Source organism: Amaranthus tricolor, chromosome 4 (genome assembly GCF_026212465.1).
Source record: "Amaranthus tricolor cultivar Red isolate AtriRed21 chromosome 4, ASM2621246v1, whole genome shotgun sequence".
Taxonomy (NCBI): Eukaryota; Viridiplantae; Streptophyta; class Magnoliopsida; order Caryophyllales; family Amaranthaceae; genus Amaranthus; species Amaranthus tricolor.
This window is the reverse complement of record NC_080050.1, coordinates 30168629-30192870: the sequence shown is the minus strand read 5'-3', so window position 1 is coordinate 30192870 and position 24242 is coordinate 30168629. Positions and strand designations below refer to the sequence as shown.

The window sequence follows — 24242 nt, the reverse complement described above, 5'->3', positions numbered from 1 at the left end:
CCTTTTTATAATTATAACATAATGCATAAAGGTTAATTAAATATATTATTAAACGATTAAATGAAATTTAAGTTCTAAAAGTTCGTGTCTTTATACAAACTAAAATCTTATATTTTGTTTAATTCTTTTATAAATAGAAGTAGATAATAAAACAAACTTTTTTAAAAAGGTAATATTGTATTCACAACTTTTATGCGTAAAACTTCACTAATTGTTCTAAGGTTGAAAATAAAATTAATAAATTTATAAACAGCCTACTTTTTGATCAATTTCTTGAATGATTGTACTATAACGTGTACAGCTATCTCATACATTTCCAAAGGCTCTTTAGCATCATCTTTATTATGGTTAATTGTAATACCATTCACTTCTCAATAATGCACCTACTTTTCTTCCTTAGTACTATAAAACCATGTCTAAGTAAAGTTTTCCAATACAATCACATCAGGGGCGGAGTAAAAATTTAAGATTTTAATAAAGTCCATGTGCAGTTTCAAAAATTATAATATTTTTCTAATAATTTTGTATCTTTAAACATTTAACATATATTTCATAATTTAATAGTAAATCCTCCAATTTTTTGAGGCTCTGTGCGGTCGAATATGTTGAACATGCTCAGAATCTCTCCTGTTTACAATACATCTCTCAGAATCAATGGCAGATCTGAAAAATTTATTTAGCAGGATTAAAACATAATTATAAAAGATTAGTGGGTCGATAACTTAATTAATCTTATAACAAAAATTATACAAAAATCTTAAATCATAAAGAGAAATCTCCAAATTTTTGATATTTAAGTAAGGTTAAATTACCTTTCAAAAAAAAGTGAGGTTAATTTCTAAATTTCAAATTACAACAAAAGACAAGTTTAAAGGTATTCATGAACTATCTTGATCGATGGCTTAAAAAGCTTTGCAGTTCTTAAATAATTTTAATCTAAAAAATTCTAGTTGATAGGTATCCTTTTTATATTATGATATGATAAAATATATAACATATTATGATATGATAAAATATATAACATATTATGAGCTATAATTATCAGATTAAACTTTTGATTAAATTAATTTTTTGACAATCGAATTAAACTTATATTCATCAAACTCTAAATATTGTGCATGTATTTACAAAGTAAAAGAAAATTTAACAATACAACATTTAACTTTGGAGTCTACCATTGTTTAGAGTATATATAATATAAAATTGTCCATCAAGTCAATTTTTTGTCATTTATAATTGAATTAATGGGTTGAGAATTAATTATTATTATATAATTATTTATATATATATATATATATATATATATATATATATATATATATATATTAAATACATAAAATAACGTCTAAACATTTATTAAAATATAAAAGTTAATTTTTTTATAATAGTGGTCAAATGAGAGTTTTGAATTATAATTGTAGAATATCAGCTCAAATTATACAAAATAGTTTACAACAAGAAAAATAATAGAAAAATTGATATTAATAATCTAATTTTTCACCCATCTGCATTGAATAATTTCATCTTTGAATTATTTTTAATAATTTAATCTTTGCCCTTTGCTAGCAACATAACCTTTTATTTTATAATAATCCAACCTTTGTCCTTACATATTAGTATGATGACATGCACAACAAACCAGGGGTAAAGATTGAATTATTAAAAAATAATCCAAAAGTAGGATTATTTATGGTGGATGGGTGAAAAGTTAGATTATTAATATCAAATTTTCCAAAAATATTTTAAAACTAAATTATTTAATTAAATTTTAAAAATGATTGGTGTTAGAGTATTAAAATATATAATAAACTTTAATAATCAGCTTAAATTTTATGTTAAAATAGTCTTTTGACACGCTATTAAAAGCTTAGGTTATCTATGCTTTTAGATTAAAGAGTTTTTTGTGAGAAAATACCTTCATCTTAAAACCTCAGTCATAATTTAAACATTTGATTAATTTGTTATCTTCACCAACCCTTGATCGTATTTGATAGAATTTTCATGTCACATCAAAAATTGATACATTTGCTAGAGTATGACTAACAGCTGGTAATTTAAGTGAAGAAATGGAAGTTAGTACTAAAATATATGAGATAATCAATAAAAATAAGCCAACTATATTAATGGGATAAAAAATTAAATTAATGAGAGAATGTGAGTCATGAAGAAAAATCGAAATATAACAAATCTCATTAAATAGACTAAAACGAAAAATGTAACAAAACTTGTTAGTCTGAATGGATAGTAATTTTTAAATTTGTTTATTATTGCATAATTTGTCTTTTATATTCTTTATAAAAGTTGGTATTTCAAATTAAAGGAGAAAATTAAGCTCAATGTTGAATAATGGTGAAACAACTATAGTAAATTTTATAAATCAGACTAAAAAAAAATATAGCAAAAACGGTTTGATTGGTAGAGTACTTTCGTAATTTGATTATGGTTGCTTAATTTGTTTTTTATTTCTTTTTAAATGTTCCATTTGGTTTCGCCACATTTGCCAACATATTAATACTACCCTTAATATCTTTAATTGTGCATAATTAAAATTGTAAAAACTAGAAATTAATAAACTTTATGTTGTAACAAATCAAACCATTTGACTATATATATTTTAACTTATAGATTAATCATAAAATAAAAATTAAGAGTGAATGATATATAGTGTCCAAAAACCAAATAAGACGTTTGTAAAGAAACGGAGGAAGTATATTCTTTAAAAAGTTGATGTTTTACATAAAAGGAGAACATTAAGCTCGACATTGATTAATAGTGAAGAACTATAGCAAATCTCATTAGACAGACTAAAATAAAAAATATAAAAAAATCCGTACCAATCTATAAAATTCTTTCTTAATGTGATTATGGTTGCATAAAATTTGTCTTTTATATTCTTTATAAAAGTAATTGGTGTTTCAAATTAGAGGAGGAAATTTAGCTCAATGTTGAACATTGTCAAAGGCGAAGAACTGTTAGGACACGCAATTAGGTACCAACCTAAAGAAAAACAATTACGATTATTATGATCTAAATTTGACCTCTAACTAATTATTGTTAGTACTAATTTTAATATATTATCCTCCACGTAGTAGTTGTTGATTACTAATTCTAACTTAATCATGCATACAGTCTAGATGGACTATCAGACTCAGACAAGGATGTATAACACTAGATCTAGAATTGTTGGTCTGGATGGAAGAAGTCTTATATGGAAATTTCATGTGGTAACTGTTAATGATGATCTTAGATTTTTAAACTTTTTTATGTGGTAGATAAAATATTAAGTTCTTATTCTTTGTTAATTTAAATACTGATTTCGAACACATTTTTGAAGAATGTGTTACATAAGTATGATTGCGATATTTGTTTTATGAAAAAAAAATCGTTATAATGGGTAATAATTATGTAAATTTAATAAAACTCCTAATATTTTATCTATCAGTGGAAAAGTTAAAAACTAAAAATCACCATATTTAATTTCTCTTATACATATAATTGCTAATTTTTTTTTATAAACACTGTAATTGAATGATAGGGTATGGAGTATAACTATATATTTAAGCTTTAGTTATTAGTTTAAGTTTTTAGTTGAGTTGGTCTTTTAACATGATATTAAAAGCCAACGTGACATAAAGGTCACAAGAACGAATCACATCCACTGCGCATTTCAAAGTTATTTAGCACTATGTATGAAGATGACATATGTTATATCCACACTTCTAGTTTAAAGGACTCTTTTATAAGGAAGCATGATAAAATAGATAATATATATAGATTTTTAACTATGAACTTAAACTTTTAATTGAGTTGGTTTCATTGAAACTAAAATTGTTACTTAACATCAATAATATAGGATGCAACATTTTGTTGACATTAATAATGATAATATTTGAAATTTATTTTATAACTCGGTTGAGGGTACATCCTTAGTCACATGTAGGAAAAGCAAGAAAAAGCTGATAATTATACAAGTCTTCTCATTCATATGAGATCTTTTGGGAAGGTGTCTAAAAACAAATCGTATAAATTCAACTTAAGGTGTCTAATAAATATCATTCACGATTTCTATGAATTAGGAGCCAAAAGTTCGACTCGAAAAATGCATGTACAGGCTTGTAAGCTATATTGCTAGAACATGTGTGGGTGGGTTCCTAGAGTGACCTCACGATGGGAGAATATGTTCTTAGTGATCAACTTGTATTGAGTTTTCGTGACATGATGGTCAAAGAAAAAAGAAAGTTTTATGGTGATTACTTAACTCTTAAACTTACAGAATCGCATCAAAGAGATAAATAATATCGTTGGAGCACCTACTTTGGACCAAATTCACACGAATTAATTTTTGAATACCTTACCAAAGGACCTTATACTAATTTCGTATTAAATCAATTATATTTCCCACATGGGTACACACTCATCGAATTAAATAAAATATAAGAAAAAGTAAACTAATAGAACATATATTAATCCTTTCAAATCCAAAACTTGAACAAGTCAAGTAAAAATATTATTTGTACAATGGATTTATTTTGATTTGTTATATAATAATTATTCCAACCATTATCCAAACCTGACAAAAAGCAATAAATTTTCATTTGGTGCAACTAAGATAGTGGGAGTATCATATATTAAAATTGGATATATTTTGCTAAACATGATTTATTTTTACTAAACATAACTTATTTTACTAACTTGACCTATTTTTACTTAACTTATTTAAGTTTTGTTGATCAACTCGGCTTATTTTTAATAAAATTTCATCTTTTGTCGAGGAGATCAGCTCTTAACCTAAATAAAATTGATTTTCAAAATGAGATTACTATTTAATATTTCTAATGTGTATTAAGGTAAGGAATTAACTGTATTTTCTTTTTAGTCTGTTTCATTAAATCACACTCTTAATTTAATTCTCAAAAGTATAATTTTTTATTACTTGTAACTATTTCTTTGAAGTAAAGATTTTTATTGCTTGTAACTATTTCTTTGACGCACATTAATTATTGTAAATCAATTTCAGACGTGTTTATTCAGATCTTCTGATCGATTTTAGATTTGATATTTCTAATTGATTTAAAATAAAATTTTAAAATTTATATAACAGTAAATACATTTTTAAAATCAAGTAAAATCAAATTCGAACAAGGTAAATTTAAATTTTAGATTGTGGGGATGTATTTTAAAGACACATTTGGCTTGGAAAAAGTTACTTTTAAAGTAAATGAAAAAGTCCAAATCATCGGCCCAAGAATAATAATAGTTCTCGAATCAAGTGATTTAGACATCTTCAAATGCGTGTGTTTTCATCTTTTTATTTATTTAATAAAATAATTTAGTTCATTATGGTTCTTACATTTGAAAGTTGGAACTGAAGGTCAAATTTTGGTTTTCCCCTTTTCAACGTTTTTAGGTTTAAATTTTTGTCCCAATAAGACTTTTTTGGTAATTAAATATTAACCTTTTTAAATTTATATTTTCAATTTAGTATCCTTTTAATAAATCTCTAGCTCAATTGTTCACTTCATAAAGAAGTTGCAAGTTTCTCTAATTATATATTTATAATAATAATAATAATAATTATAGATAGAATTTCTCGATCATGTACAAATTAAAAGGTATGCACCTTAATTTAGATTGTCATTTGAATTCAATTATCATATTCATGTGTTGTTTATTCTGATTTAGACGTTGTATGTCTCTTTAATCATTGAGTTAATTTTATTTCAAAAAAACTCGCTTTTAATAACTTTAAACCGATCTCCAATTTTCTAAACAAACCCTTAAAACCTCCTTATAATAATAATGATCATGCTAACAAATGTCCCTAAAAGAATTCGTAATCATTGGCTTTTTTTATCTTTTAATAAAAGAATAACACATATCTCTTCTCAAATTCATACGATACTCCTTAAATGGTTAAAATGACACTAATACATCTTTCAAATATATGTTAATTTGAAAATTAAATTTTATCTCAATTAAAAAGTAAATATCACTTTTCAATAAAAGTTTTGATTTCGAAGCTCACTTAATTCTCTCTCCTTCCCTCACCCGTATAATAAAAGATAGTGTTAGTTTATATCCATATAATTTTCAATCCAAATAATTTTTAAAAACCTTCACAATTTGTTGCATACAATAACTTTAGTTCGTACTCCCTTTTTAAAAAATTTAAAATACTATAAATAAATACTTACTTTTTCCTATTTTTTAGAAATTGGGAATCTATAATCTATCTATAATCTATAAAAACTACTAATAAAGCAACAGGACTGACACATGCATACTCTCAGCGAAAATTTTTCCGCTCATTTTTATATTGACGTGGCATGTGAATTTGTAATGAAAATCTTTTCCTAATATAATATATTTAACGTGCACAAGAAGATTTAGTAAGCAGTATTATTTCCAAACTATTTACCTTAGTAAAATTGAATACTTCTTGATATAGTAAAATGAAACCTGATAAATTAGTTTATTCAAGATTTTTAAAATAAATGTGAGCAAAATTTGTAATATTTTTAACTCTTTTTAAAAAAATTCAAAAAATCATTCAATTATTCAAAAAATTAAGCTTTATTAGAAAAAAAATTATATTAGTTTATTAAAAACTTTAAAGTAAAGTTATTCATAAAAATATAATTATAAAAATAATAAATATAAAATCTCACTTGACTACTATCTACCTATAATATATTTATAAATACTATTAATCTATAAAAACTACTCTACTAAAGAATAAATAAGACTGACGTGTAAAACTTTGAGCGAATTTTTGACTTTTTTAAAAAAAATTCAAAAAATTATTCAATTACTCAAAAATTTAAAATTTAAGCTTTATTATGAAAAAAATAAATTTATACTTCTTACTAAAAACTTTAAAGTAATTTTTTCATTAACATATAGTTATGAAAAAAAATATAAGATTTCATTTGACTATATTTTAGCTAAAAAAGGTCGAAGAGTTACCTGTTGTCCGTTGAACAACCAATCGATAGGGATAAAGTGACATAATCTGAAAACTGGGTTAAAGTGACATGAATTTGCATTTCACTTCATAATTTCATTGACATGCAATTGCAAACTACTTTCCTACTTTCTATTTGCTCAAAAAAAAGTTTTATTTACTAAATGGATAATTTCACCAAAAAATATTTATTTTAAATAAAAATTATACAAACAGTCCTATTTTTCAAGATCTTTAAATTTGAAAAAATTTGTCAATTATTCAAATAAAAAATAGTTAAACTTTATTAAAATAAATTATTTTGAATTTATTTTAAAATTGTGAATTAGTTGTTATCATTTAATTGTTGTAACAAACTTAAGTATTCATGATAAATTTTGTTTTACCATTTATTATTTTCATATTTTATTGAAATTTTTTTTAAAATATTCATTATATATATATATATATATATATATAATCTTTAAAATACTAACAAATAACCTTTTTTATAATCTTTAAAGTAAATAATCTTTAAAACAAATATTATACAAGTATAAAATTAACTTTAAAATTTTTTTTTTCAATCTCCGTGTATGACACAGGTATCAATCTAGTAATAAATAATACTCCTATTGAATAACTTGGTGCATAAATAATAACTTTTGCACGTTTTGATTAAAAAAAATTAGATTATTATGTTTCCTTAAATCCATAATAAACATCATTTTATTACAAATCGATTCCAGAATTTCTGGTAGTACTAATCTAATTGATCCAAATGCACTAAATACTTGACTAATCTAATTATCAAGTGTAATTATATTAGTAAAAATCAGGTTTTATGGAGCATGTACTACTTTCACCATTTAAAGTTCTAGATTTAATGTTTTTTCTATATCCTTTCCTCTAACTCTTCTTTCGTGATCAAATCTATCATGTACTCGATAAAAAAAAAATGTAATCGTAATCAATTGCTAACCATATAATTCTTTCTCTTATGTGCATTATATTGATAACATTTATCTTGCAATTTTAGTTGAATATTGTATCTATGTTACTTATTTTCCCTATTATTTTATGTTTTTCTCTATTAAATTATTATTTAAAGTATAACTAATCTTTGTATATTACCCTTTTCCCCTCCAATTAAGCTAGTTTTTATATTCACCGACTACTTATTGAGGACTACCAAGTACCAACTTGTTCATCCTTTATATTCTTTCTTTACTTTCTAGATAGTGCATGTGTTCACACAATGGTTAGCCCTTAGCAATTAGTACATACTATTAGATTTATTGATAAACTAATAATACTTAATTAGTTTTTTTTACCACTTACTTTAAATAGTAAACAAGGTAAAAATAAGCCTATATAAGGAGGTGAGGCATAAAACTTGAAAGCATAAGAAAATATCCCACTCAAATCATAAACATGGGAAAATCTCAAGGAATGGCTTTTCTTGTGGCCACTCTATTAGTGGCTTTTGTCTCATTGGATATGGCTTCGCTTGCCGTAGCCGACTACATCTACGCCTCTCCTCCACCTCCTATTCACCATGAGAAGCCACCTAAGGAGCATTACTCACATCCACCTACTACATCTCCTGTTTACAAGTCTCCTCCTGTTCACAAATACCCACCACCCACTCCAGTGTATAAGTCTCCTCCAGTTTATGAGCATCCACCATCTACCCCAGTTTACAAATCGCCACCAGTTCATGAGTACCCACCACCCACCCCAGTTTACAAGTCTCCACCGGTTCATAAGTACCCACCACCCACACCGGTTTACAAGTCTCCTCCAGTTCATGAATACCCACCACCCACCCCAATTTACAAGTCTCCACCAGTTCATAAGTATCCACCACCCACCCCAGTTTACAAGTCTCCACCAGTTCATGACTACCCACCACCCACTCCAGTTTACAAATCTCCACCGGTTCATGAATACCCACCACCCACTCCAGTTTACAAGTCTCCACCAGTTCATGAGTACCCACCACCCACCCCTGTTTACAAGTCTCCACCGGTTCATAAGTACCCACCACCCACACCGGTTTACAAGTCTCCTCCAGTTCATAAATACCCACCACCCACCCCAGTTTACAAGTCTCCACCAGTTCATGACTACCCACCACCCACCCCAATTTACAAGTCTCCACCAGTTCATAAGTATCCACCACCCACCCCAGTTTACAAGTCTCCACCAATTCATGACTACCCACCACCCACCCCAGTTTACAAGTCTCCACCAGTTCATAAGTATCCACCACCCACTCCAGTTTATAAATCTCCACCGGTTCATGAGTACCCACCACCCACCCCAGTTTACAAGTCTCCACCAGTTCATGAGTATCCACCATCCATTCCAGTTTACAAGTCTCCACCAGTTCATGAGTATCCACCATCCACCCCAGTTTACAAGTCTCCTCCAGTCCATAAATATCCTCCACCAACCCCAGTTTACAAATCACCACCTATTCATGAATACCCAACTCCAAGTCCAGTCTACAAATCTCCACCGATTCATCATCACCCAAAACCTGTGTCTCATCCTACTCCTTCCCCCTATGTATACGCTTCTCCTCCTCCCCCTTACTACTAAAAAGTTAAAAGCTTTACTTTCAACACAATATCCTTTAAAGGTTAGTTTCATACAAATGCAGATACTAGTTTTGGCATGCATAAGTATATTAATGCTGTGACATCAGATAAAGACATTAATTATTTTTCCCGGAATTCCTTTAAAAGGAATAATGACCAAAAAATATAATATTATCATATGTGAATGTGAACATAGATTTTTGCTGCAACCCATCAATTGTATTTTTATTAATACTTATATTATATGAATTTTTACATTTTTAAAACTCAAACTAATCGTAAATATTTTCAAATATCTAGGTGTAATAATAAGTATAAAAAGTTAATATTATCAAACTAGTAGGTTGATCTCATTTTGACCATACTTATATTTTTTTTTCTACATTATTAATAACAAATTTAAATTAAACTTTATCTGTAAATATAAAAAGTCAATATCCTGTAAATTTTAATGCATAATGTATATATACATTTTAAATTGCCATCACACACATCAAAAAGCATGTAAGAGATGTAATTTGTTCATTACTCCTATTATTTAATAATGCATTAACTTATTAATAAATGTATAATTAATTTTGGAGTTTCCATGTTGTACAGGGAAAAGTTGGTTGACAATGGACAAACAAGTACCAAAGCGGAGGACGTATCTTTGTCGAAAGAGCTATAATAAAGAATTAAGATTACAAATCTAGTCATTTTTTATTGCTTTTCTTTATAATAATAAAGTCATTATTATAATTATTATTATTATATAAGTAAGTTTTGCACAATAATTCAATTTCATGTGCACCTATTATATATAATTGATAAGCTTCTTAATTAATTCAGAGTGGTTTGGATGATCCACATGGTGATTGGTTCCTGAATTTGATACCATGCATGATTTTTTACTTGATCACAGATATTATTAAGATATTTTTTTATTTTGCCCCCTTTTTGGCTATTATATTAAGTCCTTGTCTTTTTAATAATGTTCAAATTTCTAATAATTACTATAATATCTACTTCATAATTAATTACTTTCCACTTTCCAATTTGAGAAATTATACGTGAAATTATTTTCTCTAACTAAAGGTCAAACTCGTCACAATATTCTTCAATAAGGGTTTGAGTTGTCATCTTTTATCCCTCTTTAGATCGTCATCATAATTTTTATGAGCGTGTGATACAGTAAATATAATGACGATGTTATGAAATTATTTTACTTTTATTAAATTAACCATTTAAATTGATGATTAGATATTTAGATAGTTATAGCCTCAAATCCTGTTAAAAGCTAGATTTTTCGCTTTACTTCTTTTTAGCCATATTTTTATCATAATGCAGTCATGATTAAATCTTAACAAGAAAAACAAATGGAACGATAAACTATTACTCCTAATTAAATCCATCAAAACACGACTACTATCGAAGTTCATTATGGAAAACAATTCTAATGAAATGAGAATTTTATTAATCTAAATAGAATTAACCATCTCAACTCTCAAGGATATTTTAGCTAAGGAAGGGGCCTACTCGAATTGGGGACATAATTTTGTAACCTTATATCATCAATCCGAGTCCGAGGCCACCTAAATAACTGGATTTGTTTCGAACTAAACATGATTTAAATCCTATTAATGACCATCTCAAATGTTATTGAATGGGGTCTGTTGGGAATGGTCGCAAATGGTAGTCATCATCATAATATCATTATCCTACTAAGTGTATCACTAGACCTGATCCTGGACGGGTCCTGAGATTAGGCGAAGAATACCGCCGTCCAGGACCCAACATATAAAGGAGTAGAGTATTACTACTAGGGCTGTAAATGTGGTCAGAAACCTGTTTTACCGACTTGTTACCGACCGATACCGAACCCGTTTTTGACCGAATACAAGTGACCAGATACCGACCGCTAACGAACCCGAATGGTGACCGAAACCGTTTCCGACCTGTTTTACACATACCGAAACCGACCGGTACCGAACCTGTTTTAAACCGAAAACCGTTTTCGACCTGTTTTTATCATACCGTGACCGACCGATACCGAACCTGTTTTCAGACCGAAACCTGTTTTCGACCCGCTTAATACCCGTTTTTAACCGACCGTTTTTGACCGAATCTATATTGTACCGAACCTGTATTATACCGAACCTAGAACCTGTTTTGTACCGAACCTGTTTTGTACCGAACCTGTTTTGGACCGAACTTATCTACATAATTCTTCTAAGTTGTCAAAATATAATAAAATTTTATATAAAATAATTAAATTAAACTTAATTATATTATTTCTATATGATGAAAATTAAATTAAATATAAATTTTTATAAAATAAATATATAAATTATAAGTTAATATATATTAACTCAGTAATTTAGTAAAGCCTTTTTCTTTTCTAAAAAATTAAGTATAAATTTTACAAAACTCAGAAATTGCAAAATTGCATAAACATAGTTCATACTTTGCAACCAATATAAGTACCAAGTTCAGGTTAATTTGCTGACTAATTAATACTGTATTAAAATCAACATATAACAATATAAACCAATACAAAATATTAACCTATGAAATTGATAAACCACTTTCATTTCATTTAATAGTTTAGACGAAATTTAAAATAGATCCATTACATTTTTTCCCTACCAATAATATAAACATCAATAATCCTAACTACACAAAAAGTCTTTTCCAAATTTTAGTTATGCATAAGAAATTGCAAAAGTATAACTCATTTCATCATTTTTCTTTAATTTTCTCAGAAGTATAACTCATTTCATCACTTTCATCTTCTTCCTCCTCTTCCATCACCACCTTAGATCTCCTGCTCCTAATCCTCAATGCGACACCGCCTTTCAATAATCTGTAAGGAACTGCTCCACTAAACTTAGTGTACCTTAAGATCATATAAAAGTAACAACTTTCAGATACTGAGTATTATGATTAAGAGCATGAGATGGAAAAACGACAGAAAGTTATAATAAATAAAATAAAATAAATATAAATTAATTATAAAATATAAATTGGGCGCTCAGATATGATAATTTGGTAAAAAACCCAATTACAAGAAAAAAATCTTCATAGAGCACTACACTTACCTGAAGCATTATCATCATGATCAGTGTTATTTTCCTCAATAACACTTAATATCTCCTTAAAAACGACTTTAAAAACATCAAGAAGATAAACAGTACATTTGAACATGAACATTCATCATACAAAATACCTGATTTTATTTGCCAACATGAACATGAATCTAGCAACTGATTTAGCAAATTAACCCAAACATTCATCATACGAACAAAAAAATAGAAAACAACCCACCTATGACATGTCTCCAAAGCAAAGCACGCTTAAATCCCAACAATTATACAATTATACAGATATCTCCAAAGCAAACAAACTAATTACAACAATTATACAGATGACACACTTAAATCCCAAAATGATGATAAACCCAATCACAATTTCCACGTAAAGCACGCTATAACCACCTATGACATGTCCAACAGCTTAATGAATGAAATTCAAAACAACAAAAATAATAATAAAACTCAATCAAGATCAAAACTTGCAAACAATTAATTAAAAAAATAAAATTTCAATTCCAATTATAACCATATAATCAACACAAAATCAATCAACTCAGGATAGAAAATTATCCGAAAATGCAGCATTTAACAATGAAATTATCCGAAAATGACAAAAAATTGTAGGAAAAAAAAAACAGGATAGAAAATCAATACTTGAATGAAAACAATTATAAAATTTGAATCTTACAGTGAAATGAGTGGAAAACTGCAGCTCCGTCCGAAGAAACAAAACCCTAACAACAAAATCTGAATAAAATGAAATCTCCATCAAAATCAAAAACTGAAATCAATAACAAAAACAAGAACATGAAACCAAGTATGAAAACAAGAATAAGAAATCAAAAATCAAAATAAAAAGTAACCAAAATAAAACCGAATGATACTAAAAAAAAAAAGCACAAAAACGCTAATAAAAAGTAACAAGAACAAGAATGAAGAATGAAGAACTAAATTAAAACAAAAACGAAGAATGAAAGCCAGAAAGAAAGCACAAAAACAAGACAAGAATGAAGAACGAAGAACTAAATGAAAGTCAAAAAAATTCATAAGAACGCAAATAAAATCAAATGAAGATTAAGAACAACCCAGATTAAGAACAAAGATTAAGAACCGCATTTTATATCTTTAGACCGAACCGAACAAAGATTAAGTATTGCAAAATTAAGAACAAAAAAACTCCCTTAAGAACCGAACAAAGATTGAGACCGAATAACTGATTTTTGGACCAAGATTAAGAACACGAAAACGAAACAAAGATTAAGAACAAAAAAACTGGAAGACTAAATCGAACAAAGATTAAACACGAAAACCAAAGATTAAACACAAAAAACAAAGATTAAATACAAAAAACCCTAAATCTAACCCTAAACGAACACATTAAACCCATAAAATTAAACACAAAAACAAATCGAACAAAAAAAAAGTGGAACAAGACTAAATCGAACACGAAAACGAAACAAAGATTAAGAACAAAAAAACTGGAAGACTAAATCGAACAAAGATTAAACACGAAAACCAAAGATTAAACACAAAAAACAAAGATTAAATACAAAAAACCCTAAATCTAACCCTAAACGAACACATTAAACCCATAAAATTAAACACAAAAACAAATCGAACAAAAAAAAAATGGAAGAAGACTTACTTGGACGGTTGGACCGGCTGGAGAGGAGTGGCGGTGGGCCGGTGGCGAACTGGCTGGAGAGGAGCGGCAGGGATTAGGCGCGGGATTTAGAGAGAGAATGAAAAAAAGGGAAGGGGTTAGGGGACGGCGCTGCTGAGTATCAGAGAATTAGGATTAAGGGTTTTTAGGTTTTTAGGGAGAGAATCAGAGAAGGCGCGGAGCAATTAGCGAAATACACTTGGGCTTATCAACGGTTTAGATTAGATCCCTTGATCTAACGGTTCATATTAGTTTTTTTTTTTTTTTTTTTTTTTTAATATATTAGAGTATGTTTAATCAATGGTTTAGATTAATTGATTTCAAAATGAAGGGTTATGATTTATCATGCCTTTTGCCAAGTTGACAATCCATGTATTGAGGTTGTGCACCAATGGGATAATCTTATGTGTTTTTTTTTTTTTTTACAACTAAATTTTTTTTTTAAATATGAGTAATTCATTGATTTAATGGTTTCTAAATAAACTTCTTAATTTTAATAAATAAACCTCTTTCTTTCTTATTTCTAAAATATATATATATATACTTCTAATTATGCAACTATTATTTTATTTGCCAAAAAAAAAACAATGTTATAATGTTATTGGTATTTATATAATTCTATATTGAAATTGAAAAGTCTATAAATTACACCCAAAAAGATAATCGTTAGAATAATTCACGAGTTGATTTATCAAATAGAAATAATTAACATGATATGATCAAATATATTAATTAATTATAATCGATTTATCAAGTTGAAAAATTAGACTTATGATCAAATAAATTAATTAACTTAAATCGAGTTGATTAGTTTTCGAAAACCTCATTTAAAATCAAACATATCAACGTAGATGGATTTACATGTTAACTTGTCATGATTGACTTAGATAGGACGAAATAGAATGAAAAACCAATCAATTAACTTAGATCGCTGGCAGCTAGATTGATTAGATAGATTGATCACATTAGCTTAAAATAACACACCCATGGGCTAACAAGGGTCAAGTCGATCAATTAACATGTTATGATCTATTAATTAACTTAGACGGAGTTGATTAGTTGAATTTGATGTCATAAAACTCATAACCTAACGACATCTATAAAACTTGATGTGAGGTTCCACCTTCTATATATCATTCCCATCATGGATAAACGCATGATCAATGACATTATGAGGCAACACGATGCGATTTTTTACCAAATTGGAACAGAATAATTGGAACATAATTGAACTGAATTAAATCATGGTTTAAATGAATTGAACTGAACCGATATCAACCAAATTAACCGGAATATCGGTTTAACTGAATTGAACCGAACCGATACCAACCAAAACTGAACTGAACAGAACTGAATCCCGGTTCAACTAAATTGAACTGAACCGATACCGACCAAAACCGACCGATTGTGACCGACCGATTCAGACCCGCATATCGATTGTGACCGACCGATTACCGATTTTGACCGCCCGGTTATGATCTGTATACCGATTACGACCTGCAAAAAACCGTTTTTGACCGACCGAATGTGACCTGTTTCCGGTAATGACCGGACCGATAAATACCGGACCCATACCGACCGACACCCGCCAAGGAAAAAAACCGGATTCGACCGGATACCGAATAAACCGACCGATACCGACCGGTACCGAAAGACTTATACGACCTGCTTTTGACCGACCGTTTTTTACCGAACCTGTTTTTGACCGACCTGTTTCCGACCTTTTAACCCGTTTTTACAGCCCTAATTACTACCAATTGTATCATTATCATTACAAACTCTTCAAAATTGCATTTAAAAGCTAGATTGAAAACAGAATAAAAATTAAAATGGAGTAGAGTACTAGGGTAGTAGGTTGATGTGGCTACTTTAGCTAAAAATAAGGCGTCAAACATTCAAAATTCCAAATTAATTTCTTGAACTTCAATTTATATTTCGATTGGTAATCTTTTATATTGTGATTTCTGCACTTTAATAATGATAAATATTTAATTTTTTTCATAACTTTAAAAGAGATGAGATGCTTTTTACTTCTTAGTGTGATGATGCCTAATATTAATTTTACCGATATAATTAAAATAGTGTCATTATTAATTAATTAATTAATTAATCGAATTTTAATTTGTATTTTAATTTTTAACTTGTTAATATTTATTTAAGTGAAATTTTATTTAATTTGTTTCAGTGAAAAATAATTAACATCAACTTTTATATTGTGATTATGCATAGTTAAAAAAAGAATTAATAGTCATTAAATAGTACTCCTATGAAATAGCGAGAAAGCACAAGATTAGTGCACGGAATATTGCAATATTTTGGTAAAAAAAATAACTTTTCCTTATTAATGACTAAACTTTATTATGTTTAGTAAAACAAAACTATAGTCATTAATTTAAAAATTGGATAATATTCAAATTTTTGTTAGTGCCCCAATAATATGAGGATGAAAAATTACACCTTAAATGTAATTGTGAATACAATTCATTTGATCTTTTCTTGATTGAATTCACTTTTCATGAAGTTGATTACGTTGAATTTAATGTTTTTTTTTATTATAATTCACTCATACCTTTAACTATATTTTACCTCTTAGTTGAAACTAATAATCATTTTTTTGTGATATAGATGTATGAGAATCGCATTTTAGAAATTGTTAATGTAGGCCTCAGATTAATAAATTTCATAGGGCCTAATAATTCTTGGGAACGGCACTGTGTATCACACTCATAGAGATTAAGTAAAATATTCTTTATGTATTAGATTTTCCATTCCTTGATTTTAGGTAATTTATAAATGTGTCCTTTGACTTTGTATATTATTTTTGTTAAGTTTGATTTTGTAAAGATGTTGAAGGAGATTTGTTTGGCATAATCGTAGGCTTCTCTTAGCTATATATTGTACTCCATTTTGTTAATAGAAAATCATCTTTTCCCATATTCTTTACATGGTATCCGATTTATTACGATCCTCTTTTTTCCCTATTGTTGCGCTTTAATGGCCAATAATCAAATTACTTTACTTTCCTTCTCTAATCCCATTACCATGGTTACCTTTCCTACTTCTCTCCCTATAATTGATTCTTCTTGGTTGTTAGATAGTGGAGCTTCTCACCATGTGACTAATGATCTTAGCTCCCTTTCCCTCTATACTCCTTATAATGGTCATGAAGAGCTCATTATCGACGATGGTACTTCTCTTCAAATTACTCATATCGGTTCTATGTTTCTTGCTCTTTCTAATTATAATGTTAATTTGTCTAACATATTATACGTTCCTAAAATTTTCCGTAATATTTTATCTTTATCTCGTTTATGTCTTGATAATAACCTCCAAATCTCTTTCTATTCTAATTCTTTTATTATTAAGGTTCTCTCCACCAATCAAATTATATTGAAACATCAAACTAATCAAGGAGTATATACATGCTCTTTATTCTCACCGGTGGTCTATTCAATATCTCCTCCAAATGTCCCTCATCTACTTGGCATCATCGTCTTAGTCATCTATTTACAAAGGTGTTTAATACCCTTTCGAGTTTTTTAAATGTTTCTCCTAGTACTTCATCTTTTACCCCTCCTTGTAACTATTGTCAAATCAATAAAAGTCACAAATTACCTTTTTATAATTCTACTCTTACTTCTAATGCTCCTCTTGATCTTATTTTTTTGATGTTTGGTCTTCTCCTATTTTATCTTATGATCATCTTAAATATTGCATCATTTTTGTTGTACCCTATTAAATACAAATCAGATTCTTTAAAAGTTTTTTTTTCTGATTTCAATCTCTCGTTGAAAAATACTTTAATCGACCAATTAAACAAATTTTCAGTGATAATGGTGATGAATATGTTAAATTAAAACCTCATTTTTCATCTTGTGGTATCACCCATTTAACCTCTCCTCCTCGTACACCGAAACATAACGGGTATGCTGAACGTAGACATCGTCATATTGTTGAAACTGGTCTTTCTCTACTCTCTCATTCTAAATTACCATTAAAATTTTGGCCTTTAGCCTTCACTACTGCTACATATCTCGTTAATCGATTACCCACTTCCACACTTCAAAATAAGTCTCCTTTTTATTGTCTTTTTCAAAGTCATCCAAAAATTATACTAAACTTCAATCTTTTGGCTGTCTATGTTATCCATGGCTTCGTCCATATACTATTCATAAATTACAATTTTAAATCAATCCCTTGCAATTTTGTTGGTTATTCTTCCACTCAAAGTGCTTATGATTGTTTAGATCCTCTTACTAATAAAATATATACTTCTCGTCATGTTAAATTTTTTGAAGAGGAATACCCCTATATCTCTCTTACAAACAACTCCTCTCTTTCTCATGAGTCTCATAATTTAAATTCATGGGCTCCGATTTCTATTCCTATTATTCGGCAATTAAACTCTAATTTTCATAACGATACTCACGCGTCAATTCATCCGAAAGAAAATGTGACTAATTCAACTGCTCCCTTATCTCCTCCCTCAAATTTGGTTATTACCTCAATAAATACAACAAACCTGCCTCCATCAAATCAGCCAAACTCCTCTCCATTTCCAAGTATATCACCTCTTGATGCCAATTTAGTTCCAATTCCATTAATAATGGAATCTCCCTCAAATTTGCATATTTCCTTATGCAGTGTTTAAAAACAAATATTTCATTTCAAATTATGGATTTCAATTATGAAATCATAAATGAATAATTTGAGATTGACAAGGTTTGAGTAGTCATTCTCAAATTCTGAACTTTAACTATTTTAAAAATAATGGTGGAATTTGATCCAAATCCAAATTTGAAAATTTTTGATTTACCAAATAATAAATTTAAGCCAATTCAAAATTTTCAAATGAAATTATCGTTCTCAAACATGACATTAACAAATTCTAAAACCTCTTTATCTAAATTAACAAACTTGCCATCAAGTACTATTCCACTCCAGTCAAATACTTTCGCTCCAATCAATTCCCTTAAATTTGCCTACTGTTACGACTCACTCAGATTTACCATCTCAGTCTACCCCTCCAACTAATATTGTTTCCACATCAACTATTGTGCTTCCTGAGATAATTTCAACTCCTCTTTCTCCTCTATTGCCCACTTGTCCAAGAAAACCAAACATAATTCTGATTTTTTACTTCACACAACTATCCAAAAACCTATATCAGAATCCACAAATATACTTTCCGCTCTTAAACATCCTCAATGGCGTCAAGCTATATGGAATTTGATGCTCTCACTAAAAATAATACTTGGTCTCTCGTTCCTTCTACTGATGCGCATAATGTGGTTGGTTATAAATAGGTTTTCTATGTGAAGTATAAAGCTGATGGTTCTTTGGATCGTCTCAAAGCTCGACTTGTTGCTAAAGGGTTTAATCAACGTCCTGGTATTGATTATGTTGAAACTTTCAATCTAATGGTCAAACCTGCTACAATTCGACTCATCCTATCACTTGTTGTTTCCAATGGTTGTCTGTTTGTCAACTTGATATTAATAATGCTTTTTTACAAGGTATCCTTTCTGAAGAAGTCTACATGTCTCAACCCTCTGGTTTTATTCATCCTTCATTTCCTAATCATTTTTGCAAATTGAATAAAGCAAGTTATGGTTTAAAACAAGCTAGTCGTGCCTGGTATGATGAACTTCGTAGTTATCATCTCTTCAAAGGTTTTAACCCCACCATTTTTGATCCTTTATTATTTCATATTTCCTCAACTACTTCCCCCATTTATGTTATTGTTTATGTTGATGATATTATTATTACTGGTCCTAATCCTATTCAGATTAATCAGTTCATCACTTCCCTTTCCGCTCGTTTCTCATTAAAAAGCCATAGAAAATCTTTCTTATTTTCTTAGTGTAGAAGCTATACCTCATACTCAAGGTTTATTCCTATCATAGAGTAAATACATTAATGATATCCTCCAACGCTAATATGCTTGAATCTAAACTTGCTACAACACCTATGACTTCTCACCCTCCTCTCTTATTAAACCACGACACGACCCCTCTTTCTAATCCAACTACTTACCGAGCTATAGTTGGGGCTAAGCCTGTGCAACGGGTTGGATCCTCAATGGGGCCCCTGATCCAACCCTTTATTTTAAGGGTTGTATATGGGGAAGGGATGATGTAACACCCCTAATTTTCGATAATTTTAAAGTATTATTTATAAAAAGACATAAATATTATTATTTAGTAGCGGAAAGTAAATACGAAGTGTTCGCCACACCTGAAGAGTGTAAGGCGTCAAAACTTCAACCTTAAAACGCTTAATCTAACATAATTAAGATGTATTACTCTTATTTAAAATAAAAGAAATATGTCTTATTGTTTTCGCTTGATCTACATCGCCCACCTATCATGCATTAGACACATCAAAAGGCTCGCCCTTACCTGCGGAAAACAAAACACTAAATACGAGCCACAACTCAGTGAATTGTTACTCTAACGTGTCAAACAATTTATACTTTGAAAAAAAAACGTTTGACTTTAAAATAATATTAAGAATGCACAAAATCGTAAAATACTTCCATTTTTAAGAAAGAAAAAAATGTATACTCATATAGTATAAAATGCCTGAATTTGTCGCACTTTAATAAAAATTCATTCACAATATACATTTGCTCTTGGCAATAACACACCCCTTTCATGGACTCCTCCCAAAAGGCCGATCCACCAGACACCTTAGGGAGGTAATTTACTCTTGGCAATAAGAACACATGTCATGTTTAGGTGCACCAAGAGTTGACCTACCCTATACAGTCCGAGGCAAAAACGCTATTTTATAATTAAAATTTATATTCAAAAATAAATGTATATAATTACAATAAAATAACACTTAAATATTGATTAGTAAAAAGAATTATATGTATTTCTTGATAAAATGATCATACTTTCGTAAAGAAAGAAAAAAAAAATTAAAAAAAAAAACAGTGGATAACAGCTATACTCCACAAAGTCCACATATTCATAATCATTTTTGTTTTGAAGAATATCAGGTTAATAACTTAATATCATAGCTTCTGTATTGAACCTCGCCACCATCAAAGCCCTGACTCCTGTACATGCTTCAACGTTTTTTTTTTTTTTTTTTTTTTCTTTCAAATACTCTTACCTGGTTAAATAAGAAAATTAATAATGTTTGGTTAGATGAAAACAAAGCGTTTAACAAATAAACAGTACTGCAAAAAAAACGTCAAGCCCAGAAACGTTGATCGAAAACTTTAAACGAACAAACTTTAGAGTTTATAATAGAGAACGATTAGACATAACAACTCACATTGTATAAGAAACGAGATCGAACGGAAAAAAATAGAATGTAGTAAACTTCCGGATCAACGTCGACTCGACGTCGAGACTGACCGCCGCTACCATATAATCTACTGATTATTACTACTAATTAATTTTTTTAAAAAAAAGGTAAAAATGGTATGTGATGATTATAGGCTTGCCATGAGATGAGTATTTATAGGGGGAGATGGGAAAGATGATAGATTTAACCATTGATGAGGGAAAATGAAGCTGCAAGGTTTGTTCATGACTGCCACAAATAAATTACCGTAAACATACCCAATCGTCCATCTTCGATGCTTTCTTTCTTTAATTTAACTTAGCGTAATAATATGACTTTGGGATTTCCTTTTTCATCATTAAGCTCTGATATAATAATAATAATAATAATAATAATAATAATAATAATAATAATAATAATTAGGAAAATTTACCCAGAATAATCCAACCTATTCACGATTTTCCTACAATAATCCCAACTATCAATTAACCATGAATAATCCGAACTTAGGAGGGTCTTTGCCTTGGGTACACCCGGGTGACCTGCTACCCATTGTAGCAAGTCATTTTGAATATAAAAAAAAGATAAATATTTTAAAAAATGAAAAATTTACCCAGAATAATCCAACCTATTTACGATTTTCCTACAATAATCCCAACTATTGACTAAATGCCAGAAAATTACCTGTTGCACCGGTAAAAACAAGAGCAACAACAACACAGGTTAAGTGAATCAATAGTTGAGATTATTCCTGGTTAATCGATAGTTGGGATTATTGTAGGAAAATCGTGAATAGGTTAGATTATTCTGGATAAATTTTCCTAATTATTATTATTATTATAATAGATTTTATTCTAATAAAACTAATGAACAATTACCCTTGTTTTCAAAATCATCAACACTAGAAGTTAAATAATATGAAAAACCTGCTTGAAATCAATCTCTGGTACGCTAATCTTGCATCAGAATGCTCTTCGAAATCATCAACCCTAGTTTTTCAAGTGTGTTTTCTCTCTTTACACCTCTAATTGTTATGTTAATCTTCTTATTGTAGATTATATTTTAGCCGAACTGTTCCGCGGAATGGATTGTTGTGCCGAATAACATAGTAGATTGAAGATTATTTTCTTCTTGAGATAATAGTGAAGCAACTCGTCATCTGTTCAAAATCATCAAACCTAAACCCTAAAATACGATTTGCTTCGAGTTAAAATCAGAGCAGGTTAGATTTTGGGAAATTTGGGAATTTTTTTTTTTCAGTTTTAGAACTTGGGTGAAGCTGCCATTGATAAGAACGCTGTGTAGCTGCGTGAGGTTGAAGAAGAAAGCTAAGGCGGCTGATATCAATATCAATTTTTCACTTTAAAATGTTGCCATTAATAGTGGACATGCTTTATTATCAAGCCCACTTCTTAAGTATTGCTTGAGGATTGTTATTCGGCCTTCATATTTTGTCCTAATATCAATATCAATTGTAAGTTAAGACTAAATAAACTACTTTAATTGATGAAGAGATGAAGACCTGTAATTTGTCTAGCCTAACTTTTCAAAATTATTTTCTAATTAGTAGTTTTGGTAATTTAGTCCCAATATCTACTTTATATAAATTATTTTGTCCTAATATCAATATCAATATCAATATCAATTTTCTAAATAAACTACTGGGAGTTGGGTTGATTGTTGCTTGTTATTTACATTAAAATATTTTCTTTGGTATAAGTTAAAACACAATGGATTGCTGCAGTGTGTGATATTTGTGTGATATTAATTTTAGAAAATTTAAGATGTAAGATAAACAGGCTGGATCGGGTTGGGCCGAGTCTTATGGACCCGACCTATTTGAGTCTGTTTTCAATTTTGTAAAGCCCGGTCCGTTGCACAGGCCTAGTTGGGGCATTGCAATATTTGTCATTAACTCGTCCTGATATTTCTTTCTATGTTAATAAATTATCACAATTTATGCATGTTCCTATGGACCTACATTGGCAAGACTTAAAACGGCTCCTTTGATATCTTCATGGTACTTTGAGACAAGGTCTCCTTTTGCGTCACAAGTCTTCAATGCAACTTCATGCATTTACTGATGCAGATTGGACCGATGATAAAGATAATTTTTGCAGCACTATTGGTTATATTGTATATTTGCATCACAATCCCATCGCATGGAGCTCAAAACGCCAGAAAACATTAGCTCGTTCTTCTACTGAAGCTGAATTTAGAGTTGTTGCATCAACTACTACAAAAATTGACTGGCTCCAATCTTTGATGATCGAACTTGGTTATGCTTCCACTATTACTCCTACTATTTTTTGTGACAATTTAAGTGCTACACATTATTCTGCAAATCCGGTTTTCCATTCTCGCATGAAACATTTAGTCATTGATTTTTATTATGTTCGTGATAAAGTTCAAGGTGGTATTCTTCGTGTTACTCATATTTTCGGAGATGATCAACTTGCGGATGCTCTTACTGAACCCCTCCAACAACCTCGTTTTCAATCATTATTTTCCAATATCGGACTAACTCACGGAAACCGTCCATCTTGCAGGGGCATATTAAGGAAAATATTCATTTATGTAATTAGATTTTCCATTCCTTGATTTTAGGTAATTTATAATTTTGTTAAGTTGGATTTTGTAAAGATGTTGAAGGAGAT

General features: G+C 29.3%; 1 protein-coding gene and 1 long non-coding RNA gene across 2 annotated transcripts; one reads left to right on the top strand and one right to left on the bottom strand.

Moving 5' to 3' along the window:
• Positions 1–8331: 8331 nt before the first annotated feature.
• LOC130810160 (proline-rich extensin-like protein EPR1) lies at positions 8332–10493 on the top strand. The gene is made up of 2 exons (XM_057676118.1): positions 8332–9590; positions 10150–10493. Exon 1 carries the CDS (start codon positions 8378–8380, stop codon positions 9548–9550), a length of 1173 nt encoding a protein of 390 aa, XP_057532101.1. The 5' UTR covers positions 8332–8377; the 3' UTR covers positions 9551–9590; positions 10150–10493.
• Positions 10494–12091: 1598 nt separating this feature from the next.
• On the bottom strand, positions 12092–14455 carry LOC130810159 (uncharacterized). The gene is made up of 3 exons (XR_009040996.1): positions 14269–14455; positions 13312–13370; positions 12092–12427 (listed from the first exon to the last, which is right to left on the bottom strand). It is a non-coding gene; the product is annotated as an uncharacterized LOC130810159 (long non-coding RNA).
• Positions 14456–24242: the final 9787 nt, after the last annotated feature.